The 14947-nt window shown below is 35.9% G+C and overlaps 1 protein-coding gene across 2 annotated transcripts in view; it reads left to right on the forward strand.

The window, feature by feature from the left end:
- DPYD (dihydropyrimidine dehydrogenase) overlaps positions 1-14947 on the forward strand; it is a 794994-nt gene that overhangs the window by 403195 nt on the left and 376852 nt on the right. For both annotated transcript variants that reach the window (XM_078072719.1, XM_036111511.2), the window contains exon 13: positions 11973-12188. In XM_078072719.1, the coding sequence (XP_077928845.1) occupies positions 11973-12188 (216 nt within the window). The remainder of the gene's footprint in view (positions 1-11972; positions 12189-14947) is intronic.

Genomic DNA, 14947 nt, shown 5'->3' on the forward strand with positions numbered 1-14947 from the left:
AGGATGAGAACAATGGCACTGGACTTCTATAATCCATGCAACTAGTCCTCAAAATGATCTTACTTGATTTTTGGATCCCTTTTCATGCACTGTATGGTCACTATATACCAGACAACATCCCGTGGGAAGGTAGCCTTCAAAGTGATTTTTTGTCAGTTTTGTTCTCTGGTATCTTCGGTGCCTAGAACAATGCCTACCAGATAGTAGGTGGTTGACCAATAAAATGCCTACCGTATGGCAGGCACTTGATAACTACAACTGAAAAATTGAATGTGCCGAGGAAATGTTTTAGATCATGGGGCACATGAAGCAGACTATACAAATTCACTTGGTTCATTGATGATAAATATCTACTTGGACTGCTCAAACACGTGGTGGGGTACAGTTATCATGGAAACAGAAGGATGAAAATGAGCATACCAGCTCATTGTAATTTTTCTCCTGTGATCCTCACCACCATCCTTTACAATCAGTGTTTTAAAGGTGAGACAAGCAAGTTTCAAAGTGGCCTAACTGACCTGTTTCGGGTCCAAAAGTAACATCTATGCAACTGTCTTAGTTTTTCCCTGCATCCCATCCCCACCTTAGCCTATTTCAGCAACTTCTCCTCCCAGAAATACACAGGTTAATAGGTTAACACAAAATCAGGTTTTGCCTGGTAGGTTGTTGGACTTACAATTTTGAGCTTTTTATTCTAAGTCGTAATATTTAACATTACTGTTGTCACCTTTCTTAAATGTCAGCTTCTTTTATTTACCTTCATCACTCTCACCTTGATCACGCTGACTTCTTTGTGCTGCATGGATTTGCTGTCAGGCACCACCCTGTGCTGGTCACCAGGCTTTTCTTACACTAGTCATTGACATCTTGTCAGCAGGGTCACCACCTTTGCCCCCAGGCCTGTGAATATTGCAATTGTTACCTTACTGATTGACACTTTTGAAAATTTGTCAACATGTTATTTATTATTTTTGGAGGGGGTGTGGGTCCTTGGCTAACTTACAAGCCACTTCTTAAAGTTAATTCACTAGTTTATCCTTTTACCAAACCCGTTGGGTTTTATGACATAGGGCCTCTGTGTAATAGTCTATGTGCTATTTTCTTAATGAATGATATTATAATTAGTAGAAGGTAAAAGAAACCAATGTTATTGCAGTAGCTCAGTTGATAAATTGAAACATTCACTTCAAAGTCAGAGCGTATACCAAAACTGTTGGTATATGCATAACTCTGCTCACCTCCTTCTCACATCTGCTCAGAAGTTACTTTATTAAAGAAGTCTCCGTGGTCACCAAGTGGAAACTTGTGTCCCTGCCCCTAGCCACACTGCTGCCTAACCCACATATACTCTGCATCCTGTTTCTGAGGAGAAGCCACTTGAAAACACACTATTTTGGGTTCCTGGACCCAATTGCAATGTATGTTATGAGGGGGTAGGGACTCCCCATGCCGCAAAGCAATACTTGGGACACCAGTTGGGTATTCTACAATTTAAGTCAATTCCAACACTATCTACCTTGAAATAGAATCAGATCCCACAGGTAACCACAGTTCTGCTAGACTGTCCCACCTTCTGCCCTCCCCTGCCACTTCACATGCCAGTCACAAGCCCAGGTTACCACCTGTGCTTTCTACCAACAAGCTGTAGATTGGAGATTCCAACGATCCCTTTCACCTCAGGATGCCAATCCTAAGTCCAGGTTGTTACCTGTACTTCTGACCAACTGGCTATAGATCAGAGGCTCCTATGACTGCCTCCTTGAGTTCAATATTTGCTAGAGTGGCTCACAGAACTCAGAGAAGCATTGTACTTACTAGCTCACTGGTTTATTATAAAAGGATATAATCCAGGAGCAGCTGGGTAGAAGAGATGCACAGGGCAAGTATGGAGAAAGGGTGCAGAGCTTCCATGCCCTCTCCAGGTGCACCTCTGTCCCCCATCTCCACCTGTATACCAACGTAGAAACTCTCTGAACCCTGTCCTTTTGGTTTTTTATGGAGGCTTTATTACATAGTCACGATTGATTAAATCTTGATTCAACCTCCAGCCCCTGTCACATCCCTAGAGGTCAGGGGGTCAAAGGGATGGGATAGAAAGTTCCAAACCTTGAACCTTGTGGTGGATTCTCCTGGCGACCAGCCCCCATCCTTAGGTGCTTTCATCCATTAACATAAAAAAAGACACCGTCATTGCTCTCATCACTCGGGAAATTCTGAGGATTTTAGGAGTTAGAAACAGGACGAAGACCAAATATATATTCTTATTATAAATCACAACATCACACGTAAACACAGGCACACACACACACACACACACTCATCTATATTTTTGATTCCTTCTCCTACCATCACCCTGTAATGTAAAATCCATGAAACCAGAAAATGTACTTTGTTTACTGCTATGTTTTTAGCACCTGGTCACAGTGCCTACCATATAGTAAGCACTTCATAAATATTGTTGAAAGATCGAAAATGGCTAGGAAACATTTTAGATCATGGGACACATGAGATTTAGGAAGCACATTTTACAAGTTCACTTGGCTTATTGGTGATTCTACCTTAGGTTGCTGTATTATTCAGCTTGGGTTGCCATAACAATTTACCATAAACTAGGTGGCTTAAGCACTAGGTGTTTATATTCTCCCAGTTCTAGAGGCTGAAAGTCTGAGATCAGGGTACCAGCATGGTTGGGTTCTGGTGAGAGTTCTCCTAGCTGTGGATGGCTGCCTTCCCACTGTGTCCTCACATGTGTCTCTTCTCATAGAGCTACTAATCCCATCATGAGGGCCTTACCTCCATGACCTCATCTAAACTTAAGTTACTATTCAAAGCCCAATCTCAAAATAATATCACTTCGGTGTTAGGGCTTCAACGGGTGAATTCTGGGGGAATGCAATTCAGTCCATAGCAGTTGCTAAAAGCGCTGGTACCTGGCAGTGGGAGTAAAGTTTAAATGGAAACAGAAGAATAAAAAAGAGCATGCCAGGAAGAGAGAATAGCAATTGCAAACACCCAGGGAAAGATAGAGTTTAGTGGATGTCATACGTGACTGATAGGTGTATTAACAAAGATAGTGGCATAAGGTCAGTTTGGTAAACGGGGACAGGACCAGTTCATGAATGATCTTGTAGGCTATAATAGTTTGAATGTTAACAAAATGCAATGAGAAATGAATGAAAAGTTTTAAACAATCAAATTTGTGTTTTTAAAAGGCTCTGGTGCAAAGTAAAGAGTAGATTCTAGTAGGAGGCAAGGAAAATGGAAGAAACAGTAAAAATAATCCCAGTAAGAGATAATGATGGCAATGATTATAGATAGAAGTGTATGGATTCATATATTTTGAAGATAGAGTCATTAGAAGATTTGCTGGTAGAAGAAAAATGGGGAATGAAAGAAAAGAAGTATCAAGAACAATACACAGATTTTTAGCTTAAGCTGAATTAATGGTAGTGTCATAAAGTAAATGGGGAAAACTAGGGGAGGAATAGTTTTTTTGTTGAGGAGGAGGAATTTTTGCATGACACTACCTTAAGTTGCTTAAGAGCTGGTAGTTGGGGGTGGAGGTAAAGTTTAGATGAAGAAAAAGATCACATGGATTTGAGTTAATGTTTAGTTTTGTAGCCTAATTCTGCACTCAGGTTACAAATATCTTATTAAGAGCAATGCGAATATAATCCTTTAAAGAAGTGAATAAAATGGGTTCATTATTTTTTAGAAACTTTTCTATACCCTCATATCTTTTCTAAAATTTTCATTACAAATAGTAATTTCTCAAAATGGAGAAATGAAATCTGATTTTATGTCATAATTGTAATCACTGTACCTAGGCCTTTCCGCCATGGAAGCAGCTAATCCAAATTAATTTCTGCTTTGCAAGTTTTTCCCCTCTATAGATATTTCTTCAAAGGGCAAAGTAACTGACCTGGAGTTAATTAATGCATAAATCCAGCCTATGAATTAATCTCGTCCTAAGTGGCTATACAGTGTTATTTATTCTTTGCCTTAAAATAATCTCAGAATGGATGCTTCTAGAGCAGCTGTACCCCAAGATAGGAACCATTGTAGTTATATAACAATGAAATATAAATAAAATGAGTAAGTGAAAGCTGTTTGATGATTTTAAATCGGATGGAACATAGTGGTAGTTATTTTCTCTTCTTCAATCAAATATAACCCTACCAATAGTCTTGCTTTTAGCAGTGCTTTTTTTTTTTTTTTTTTTTTCATTCTAGTAAAACAAATTAGGGAAAAATGCAATTGGGATACATAATTATGATGTGATTTGCTTTTCCTCAACAACATAACCATTATACATGTAAATTTCTCTGTGTATAATTCCATGACCCAGACAGGTATAGTAGGAGAATACCAGTGATAAAGAGTAATAATGTAATAATAAAATAATAGGCCATTATAGTTTAAGATTGTATTTGTTTTTATTTTCATTCTGAAATGAAAGGCATTATACTTGATTATCTTATCAATATCTGAATGGAATATACTTTTTATATTTGACAACAGATTTTTCTGTGTGTGTACATGTGTTGTGTGTGTTCAGTCAAACCATTGTGAATAGTTTTCAGATCAGTTTCCAATTTTGAGGACATTAATACTTTAGAAGAATATTGTTTATGTAAATAAGAGCAGCTTGATATAATGTAGGCTGTGTAAGCTTTGAATTCAAGTCTCACTCTATTACTTATTGGCTTCTTATCCTTGAAGAAGTTGCTTATTTTCTTTGAGCCTCACTTCCCTCATTTTCAGTAGAATAATGCCTAATTTGAAGAGCTGTGATCATAAGGAGAGAGTAAGTACAGAACACTTCTCACTGGGTCTGATCTAAGTATTCTTTACAAGTAGACAAGTATCTTACTGATTCTGAGAATAAACTAAGTGTCCTGTTTTTACAGTAGGCCTCAATATTTGGACAATGTAATGATGGCTGTCAGAATTGTTACTTTATAAGCAGATAAAAGTCCCCATATGGGCACTTTGTAGAGTATCTGCCCACCTTATAATAATACTTTATTCTCTTGAACAGGCCCCTGGTAGCCATTTATTTTAAAAAAGTAGACATGTAATGCAATCATGACCAAACTTGAATTTCTCACTTGAGAATTAGGAATTAGGAGGAGCATTGACATGGCTAAAGAAGCAATTCTCAGCCTTGGATGCACAGTTCAATTCCTTTTTTTTTTTTAAGGATTTTATTTATTTATTCATGAGAGACAGAGAGAGACAGAGAGAGAGGCAGAGGCAGAGGGAGAAGCAGGCTCCCCAAGGAGCAAGGAGCCCAATGCGGGACTCGATCCCAAGACCCCAGGACCATGACCTGAGCCAAAGGCAGACGCTTAACTGACTGAGCCACCCAGGTGTCCCACACAGTTCAATTCCTTGAAGAGTATTCGAAAACTACTATTGCTTGAGCCATACTCCAAGCAATTCTGATGTAATTAGTGTGGAGTCTGTCTGACCAGGACATCAGAATTTTTAAAACTCTTCAAATGTTTTTAATATGTAGAGTTAAAAATGACTGGGCTAGACCTATAGAATAGCAACCATTCTGCATAAAGAATCAGAGGAAGCCAGTTGGCAGAGACAGAAGACTAAACTAGAAGCATGTAGAAGAGTAGAGAGAGGGAGAGACAGATTATATGGCTTTCCATGAGGATCCCCAGCCTTTCCTAGAGGCTTACCCGCATTCCTGAGTTTCATGAGATGCTTCTGTACCCTCACTCTTAACAGCCATCTGAGGCTAGTTTCTATTGGTTGCAATCGAACAAATCTGATCTAAGCCAGAAGTTAAAAATCATGTGGGGCAGAAAAATGTTTCATTTTAAACTGGATCCTAGCAAAATTGTGAGGTCAGTAAACGTTTTTGTCACTTTATGTGCCTGATATAGAATGTTAATTGCCCAGAGTAGTTATGTATCATTGCATTAAATAATTCTTCTTAGTGCCTTTGCTAAACTCAACAGTCTTCCAATGGTAAGAGTTGAATGTTAGTCTAGATTAGAATCAGACTAATGGAATATATATCTGGAATGCATTTGATGATGATTTCATGTAAGTTGATTATCATCTTACTGGGGACTGATGCAAAAAAGAGACTAAGTAAAGATCACTAGTCTGACGTATCCAACTAATATTTTGAGCATCTTTCTGCCAAATCTTATGCTAGCTGCTTAAATTAAATTAGGTAGGAGACACACATGGAAACTAACAAGTGCAGAGTATGATAAGGGAACAACTTTGCTTGTGGATAGCCAGGCAGGTTTCATAGTGTGATGACAACAGGACTGACTCTTGGAAGATTGGTTGGAATTGTCAAAGCAGAAAAGCCAGACAGGAAAGGACATTTTGGGGCAGGGTGGGGAAGGAGTCAAAATGCATAGGTACATTAATGATATTGTTTTGTTTGAGAAATTATAAGCAGTTTAATAAGTGGAAGCATAAAACGTTGTGAGGGAATGGTAGTAGATGAGATTAGAAAGGCTGAAAGAGGAGATTAGAAAGTGTGGGGAGTGGGGAAGAGCCCAGATCACAGCTAGGGTTATATAATGCTGAGGAGCTGGTGCTATATTCTGCAGGTAGTGAAGAGCCTTGAAGGATTTTGTAGGTAGAAATGAAATGAGAAAATTTAAGTGTAACCCATATAAATTTGGGACCTCTCATGATTTATGCATGTCATGCAGATAATTTTTTTATATGGAATTTTAAGTGACTAAAATCCTCACTCAGTCTCCCCTTAAAAAATTCTGAGAGGGAAAATCAAACTTTCTAAAAAGTCATCTTTAGACATCCCTCTCATTTGCAATGTCTCTTAATGTCTGACAATGGCTTCTATAGAAGAAATGTCATTTTTTACCTTTACACTGAAAATCTGCTCGACATCTCACTTTTCCTTTGTCTCTACTTTTACCTCCCTGCTCTGTCCTCCTCTCAATTCTTTATCACTTTAGCTTCCTTTGATTCTATAGGGTTTTTGTTTTGTTTTGTTTTGCATTTCCATTAAGTATATTTTGAACAACCAAAGAAATCGTGGTAATGTCCAGATTATAAGACAGTTCCTGTTTTAGAAAGGGAAAGGAAGGAGGAAATCACATAAATTCAAGTTCTTGTATTTAACCCTTTCAACTATGTTAGCACAGTTCTCAATTTCAGAACAGAAAAGGTAAATGAGATATCCAACAAAGGACAATGAAAATGTCAAAAAGCACTGTGTATGAAAAATAGTTATGAAGCTATAAATGCTTACCCTGGGGAAAAAGGAGATTTGGAAAGAATGTGATAGTTCTTTAAAACATATTTAAAGATTGCCACGGGAAAAAGTGATTTTATTTACCTTTGTCTCTAAGAGGGCAGAGTTGCCTTTAAGGGTATTTTATATATATATAAAATATATATATAAATATATAAAAATATATTACATATATTTCTAATTCTAATGGAGATACTGATTTGAATAAGATATGATCACTGCCCTCAAGGAGCTTATGTTCTGTTTGAAGAGAAAATCAACATGTACAGCCCCATATGATGACTACTGAGGTACAGGCATATTTTAAATTGCAACATAGCAGAGATGACAGGAAGATATATTTGACAAGGGTATGGAATGCTTTAAGGAAATGCCCCAGGAAACATATACTTGCATGAATGAACTGAGTTTGGAAAGATGAATAGTCATTTGATGGGTAAAGAAAACGGATTATATGTTAGGTCAGTGGAAATACATAAAATAATGCATGGAGACTTGTAGCAGTGTGATGAACTACCTGTGGTTTTAATTCTGTGTGTCGTTGGTTGGTTGGTAGCTTTATTTGCATTCTTCTGTTTGTGAGCTCCAGAGACCTGTCTGTTCTGTTCATCTCTATAAAGTTCTCAATAAATACATGAACGAAAATAGTTTTATATGAATGTTAAGAATTGTGTCTGAGTTCATGGGCACTACATTATGGAAGCAATCAGTATATGCCATGAAAAGAAATTTGAATTTGGTTTCCTGAAGATGTGGATAAGTTTTAGCATATTAGTGATTGAACACATAACCAAATATTTTCAGTGTAATTAGTAAATTGAAATAATGTTATTTTTTTATGCCCTGGGAGTAGTCCAGATAAAATTATTTATCTACAGTGGCCAGGGAGTGCTTTAGATTGGGAAATTTTATACTAGGTGGAGAAGAGAGAGATGGAATGGGAAAGGGTGCAGAGGCAGGATGGCACAGAGTATTTTTGAGGAAGAATGACTGAAACATTTGATTTCTGAGAGATGACTTAAGGTGCTGGAAGGAAAATTGACCAAAAAAATAGAAAAAATATACACTTTATTCTGGCTCTGCCACTAGCTGAATAACTTATAGGTACTCCCTTAACCTCCTTTACCCTTAGTTTTCTCTTTGTAAAATAAAGCTTTTAAGGTTAATCATCTCTTTGATTGTTCTAGTTCTAAATGTTTTTAAGTTTATGTGTAATACTAAATATAGCTGAAAGGATTGATTTGGGACAATCTGTGGAGGAAGCTAAAGAGTAGTCTGTTTACCTTGATCTTCACTTACTGGTTTTTCATTGATTCTTTTAGAAAATTATTATTTTTTTTTTTTAAAGATTTTATTTATTTATTTGACAGAGAGAGACACAGCGAGAGAGGGAACACAAGCAGGGGGAGCAGGAGAGGGAGAAGCAGGCTTCCCGCCGAGCAGGGAGCCCGATGCGGGGCTCGATCCCAGGACCCTGGGATCATGACCTGAGCCGAAGGCAGACGCTTAACGAATGAGCCAGCCAGGCGCCCCTAGAAAATTATTTTTAATATACCTTTAATTCTGTTTGTTTCATATAAATTAATTTATGTTCAGTATTGAAAGTATAAAAGATAAAAGGAGCAAAAATTTAAAAATTAAAGGTCATACCAATCCCACCCAGTTCAGATAACACTAGTTAATATATTGGTATTTACTCTTTATGATAGATGGGTAAACAGAGAAGCATATAGCAATACACATGATAACATATACTATTATATATATTAAATATTTATTTGTTTCCTTATTTTTTACTGAAAACTTTTGGACTTACATATAATGTTAACCCACTATTTTTTCACTTAGTACAGGATAAACACTTTTTCATGCCAGTACATTTTTTTTTTCCTTGTATCAGTTTCTATATCAGTCTGATGCCAGTGTAACATTCCTTTTTACAGTGGTATTATTGGGGAACTAATCTTCATTTCTCAACATCTAGGTTCTTTCTTTCTTTCTTTCTTTCTTTCTTTCTTTCTTTCTTTCTTTCCTTCTTTCTTTCTTTCTTTTAATTAAGTTTTTTTATTTTAATTCCAGTATAGTTAACATAATCTAGGCTGTTTCTGACAACTGTTATTTACGAACACTATTGGATGACTGGAAAAATAGTATTGTCTGAAATTGAAAATCGGATAACATATTCTTTAGAAGAGAATATGAGATACACTTTGAAGCAGTTGAGTTTGAATTAATGGCAAAACATCCATATCCAAAGGTCTTGAAGTCTCTTGGAAATGTGAGTTTGAAGGTTATGAATGGGATTTGGGAGGAATTAGCCTCATGGTGAGAGCTGAAATTTGAAATGCTTAAGTTGTCTGAGCAAGGGAACAGAGGGAACAGGCTTTTAAACTTCAGAAAAGGAAGCATACATTGGGCATGAGTAAATTATGAGGTTGGACAGACTTGGTTGCTGTAGCACCACACTGTGGTAAAAAGTCTCAAAGACAAAACAAAACAAAAGCCCTGTATGCGCAATATGAAAAACAACTGCCTATTACAAGTAAAGATTTTAGATTATATCATATATGCATACACATCAGTAGTATTTTTGTCAATAAAAGAAATACATGTTTTATAAGAAGCTGTACTTCTCATCTGAAAGTTTTGTGTGTGTGTTTACTTTTTGTTAGTTGTTGTTTGCTTTGGTTTGTTTATTTTATATTTTTGTTTTGAAGCTTAAGGAAAATCTTGCGAAGTTTGTCCACGTCATTCCCTTTTCAGTATTAAGGCAGCAACCGTCTTAATAATTTCAGGGCAATGCCTTATTTATTTTAAACTACATAAATTAAGAAATGCAAGTTGAACTATACATCTCTATCTACCTCCTTGGGCTGTTGCCGAATGCCATATAGCTACGATTATAACAAATTCATCTGTAAGATTGAAGAGATTAGATATTTCAGTACAAAACCTTAAAAAGAGAAGAAAACTAGTAGTGTCATTCACCTCACCTAAATAAGAATATGGAACCATATGCACTTCTGCTCTTAGCATCAGACACAAACTTGCCTGCAATTTCTAAGATTCCTCAGATACGAAAAATACATCTAGATTTTTCCCAGTGTTGACCAGTCCATGGTATCCGGAAAGTCTTCCTTAGTCTAACCTAAATTTGCCTGATTCAATTTAAACTATGATTGCACAGCTGAGAAAAAACACATCAAAGGTGTTTTCCCCCTCATGTACCCCTGTACAAATTCACACACACACACACACACACACACACACACACACAGACACACACACACGGATCAAATTAACATATTCCCTATATTATACATTATACCTTTTGTCTTTGCTAATCTTTTTAATAGTATTACAATTCCACATGAGGACAGGAGAAATTATATTCAGAACAGGACTGACCAATATTCAGAAATGTGCCTTGAAACCCAGAACATTCCTGGCAGAAGATGCCTGCCATAGCTGAAGCTTTGATATGGTCAGGCACCTCTTTGTAGGTGCAGGAGACACATTAGTCTTTCAATTGACAAGTTTGATGCCTTTTTACATGTTAAGTGAACTTTACTTTGCATTATAAATGGTGGAGGTCCAGAAATAATTTGTATGCAAGTCATGGCAATTTTTATCTACATAAGACACACTCCTGTAAAATTAAAGTTATGCTCAAACAACTTTTCCTTTGAGTGATGGTTCACAAGGGAAAGGAGTTCTTACTTTAGCATTAACTAGCCCTATCCCTTCAGTTTGGCTTAGAAAATTCATCCTTTTTTATATTTGCCAGAATTATTTGTCTTTCAGAGATAAACAGAGAGAAAGGGAAGGAGGGAGAAAAGGAAAGAGACAGAGACAGAGACATTTTATAAACCAAAGGCCTGATGAGATCTTTAATAACCTCCCCAGCCAGGAAGAGACAACATTTAGCAAGTACCTACCCTCTTCAGTGTGCCATGCACCTTGCATAAGTGTTTTCATAATGCAAGGTAACGTCATTACAGTGTTCTTTTAACAAAGGAAATTTTCCAGTTTTGAGAGCCAGTTGCAGGTTTCCCGACATTAACTGTTTTGGTACTGGTTTGGGTTCTGAAAAAAGAAACTCTCCTCTTGCACATGAGTACATTCCCCACTTTCCAAATTAGATGTCTTCCTGTGGCTTATGATCGCCTGCCTTTTCCAATACCCCTAGGAGGTAGGACATTAGGCAACCAGCATTCCCGCTGCTCTACTGAAAACGGTAGAGGAGAAAAAGACATGGACAGATTAGGTGGCTTTCCTAAAATCTCATAAACAGAAGTGAGACTACTGGAAATTGAATTTAGGCCTCCTGACTTTCTGTTGCCCATATCTCTGAGCACTAAAGACATTTTCCACAAATTAAGTACAAAAAGTCTGGTTTATGGGACCAGGGAAAGGGAGATAAATTCTGAAATTTTTCCCTTTTGTGTTTGAATCTCCATATGTTTTAAATAGAGTTTTTTGTTTGTTTATTTAATTGATTTTATTTCTGTTAATAAAATTAGAAGAAGATTCTATTATATGAATTTGGTTCACTGCTAACTGACTTTTTTTTTGCCAGTTTTCATCACTGTAAACAGACCAAGATAATCTATATTAATTTGAATGGTGTGTTGAAGTGATTTTTGTCAAAGATTATATGGAAAAATCAGATCTGATGCAAGAACAGTTATTGGCTGTTTGTTTTTCGCAGTCGCAATATGGAGCTTCGGTTTCTGCCAAGCCTGAACTGCCCCTCTTTTACACTGCTGTTGATCTGGTGGACATTAGTGTGGAAATGGCTGGACTGAAGTTTATAAATCCTTTTGGTCTTGCTAGTGCCACTCCAGCTACCAGTACATCAATGATTCGAAGAGCTTTTGAAGCTGGATGGGGTTTTGCCCTGACCAAAACTTTCTCTCTTGATAAGGTAAGAAAATATTTTTGAAGTCATGTTTAAATGTCTATCATGTATTTTAATTAGAGCAGAAATATTATGACGGCAATATTTTCCTGACCAAGAAATAATAGTTACTCAACTACTGGACAAGACCTATTAGTCCAAGTTAGTTTTTATTTTCTTTTCCAATCTTTCTGTCCCATGGAAGGGCATGTATTCCCCATTTTGTTTTGTATAGGAAGCATCAATATATATATATATATATATATATATATATATATACATATATATATATATATATTACAAAAGTGGCTATTTCATGTAATAGTCACAAACTCATGAATTCTTCTTTTGGCATTAATTATTTTGTGATTTCTGGATGTGTGTGATTGAGGACATCTGCCTGAACTCAGAGTTGGAGAGACTAGGATTTGATTTGTGCATAATCTGGGACCCAGTTCATGTCAAAAAGAATCACTCAGTGTACCTCATTTGTTCTGATAATAAGATTCTTCTTGAACTTTTAAATATAGAAACTTTTTTCAAAGTACATATACCTGACTTTAATTTGGCATGATGACTTTGTATTCACACCATGAATGGACATACTTAGTAGAAAATAAAGTACATATTACGGTTGAGATTAATTCTTTAAAGTGCACAAAGTGTATAAATTCATGTCTTGAAAGTAGCATGAATTATACACTAGAAGGTTGCATCCTTATACGGTTTTGAATTAGAAAAGTACAGCAGAAATTAACATTCTTAGATCCTTTATTGATAAAATTTTAAATGCTAAATCTATCAATGTATTTAGTACTAACTGGTAGTTAGTAATAATTAATGTGTAAGAATGTGTGAATCTAGTGACTGAGAAAGTGTATCATTATTTAAATCAGCCTTATCCGTAGGCAAAGAAAATAATAGAGAACAAATATGCCCCATTAAGCACATTCTCTCCTTCTTTCTCCTCTTACTAGGATCAATAGCTGGCATTAGTATGGCTAAAACATTACAGCTGTCTTATTCAGACACTTAGCTTTACAAGATGCTATGTGTAAGCGTGATGAAGAAAATCTAGAGAATCCTCAAAAGTTAGAAAAACCAGGGCATAAAAAATTTCATAAATGTTTTTATGTTTAAATAACTAAAGGGAGGTTCTTTTTCAAATAAATTGGCGGAATATTTAGAAATACTTTGGTTAAATAAAGTGTAAAGATAAACAGAACTTACTGGATTCAGCTTTAGAATATCATTAATCAATTGTTTACAGCTTTGTAGAATATTGATAGTATATTTGTCTTTGTTTCAATTCATCCTTGAAGAATAACTCAGAAGCTGTTGTCAAATGTTTAATCCATTGAGAAAAACTGAGTCTCTGATGACTACATTATAGTTACACTGTTTTAAAAATTTTATATGTAAGCAGAAATAGGTGGCTAATCAGGTACAAGTGAAGAACTGTAGGAAAAAATGTTTGCTTTGAATTTGCTGTTTGTTGGCAAAAAATTGAATTCTGATTAATCAGAGACATCTGTCTTTACTCTGTTGGTGACATGCATTGATTTGTGATGCTGTCTCTTTCAGTAACCTAGGAGCAGTTGCCTTTATTAGGATCACCAGCAGAAATAAATGTGGAAGCTAACTTCCTTCTAAACCTCCAATTTGAATTTAATCTATCAATTCACAAGTCTGTGATGCTGGTTCAAAGGGAGAGTAAGGAACAAATGCAAATTAAATTTAGCATATAAAACATAATGTTGGGGGCTTCCTTAGGAAGCTCTCTGCTACTTGCTTTGATGGTGGGTAGAACAGAATATTTGTACAGACTATTTTAAATGTATTTTTGCAGATTATAATGACATAAATAATGATAAAATGCCATTTTCAAAAACAATTGTTTCGCATACGTGGTTTTGCAAAGTAGTCAGTTTGCTTCATAGAGATCCAGGGTTTTTGTTTTGTTTTGTTTTCTTATATTGTCCCTAATTAGTGATTAAACCTGTTGTGAATGTGAAATTGTCTTATGAGCGTCTATGCTTTCTTGCTGATGAAATGTTGTAGCATACAATTCAGTAGGTAGAAACACGTTTTCCCCACAGCCTCTTACTAAAGACATCTATTGAGATATTATATGTTCTATATATTTGTGTGACATTATAGCATACCAATTTAGATTAGCCTTATTACAATTTATTATGCCAATTCAAGAATCTACTTAAAAAGTATTAAAATTCAGAATCTTGACATTTGAAATTTAGATGCTCTTAATATGACAAAGGTTATTCTATGGAGTTTTGTTATCATATGAAATATTAATATTTCACAATACAGTTTTGATGAAGGACAATTTGCCGAGCCTGCATATGATAAAGAAATTAAATGCTTATCAAGGGAGTTCAGTAAAAATTAGAGCCCTGCCTGAACATCTGCTGGAAATTTTATTATCCTGTCCTACTGACAGGGTGGCTCCCTCGTTGTTTTTCTAGATTGACAGCTGAATATTGCACTGATTTCTGCAGCAAATATGTTTAGGTGAACTTTGTTTCCCTTTTTTTTTATTTTTTTGGGAGTTCGGAACATGCTTTTGATTTTCATCCTATACTTTTTTTATACTCTTGACATTTGTAGATGCCAGATTGAGGTCTAATATGCTGTAGCAACGATAGACCATTGACTTACAGTGAAATGCCAGTTGATATCTCAGTAAACAGAAATATTATTATTCTTTACTGTGCAGTCTGTATAAAAGCTGTATGTGGTTTCTTAGGGAGGCAAATGATCAGATT

Source organism: Halichoerus grypus, chromosome 5, assembly GCF_964656455.1.
Source record: "Halichoerus grypus chromosome 5, mHalGry1.hap1.1, whole genome shotgun sequence".
Lineage (NCBI taxonomy): Eukaryota > Metazoa > Chordata > Mammalia > Carnivora > Phocidae > Halichoerus > Halichoerus grypus.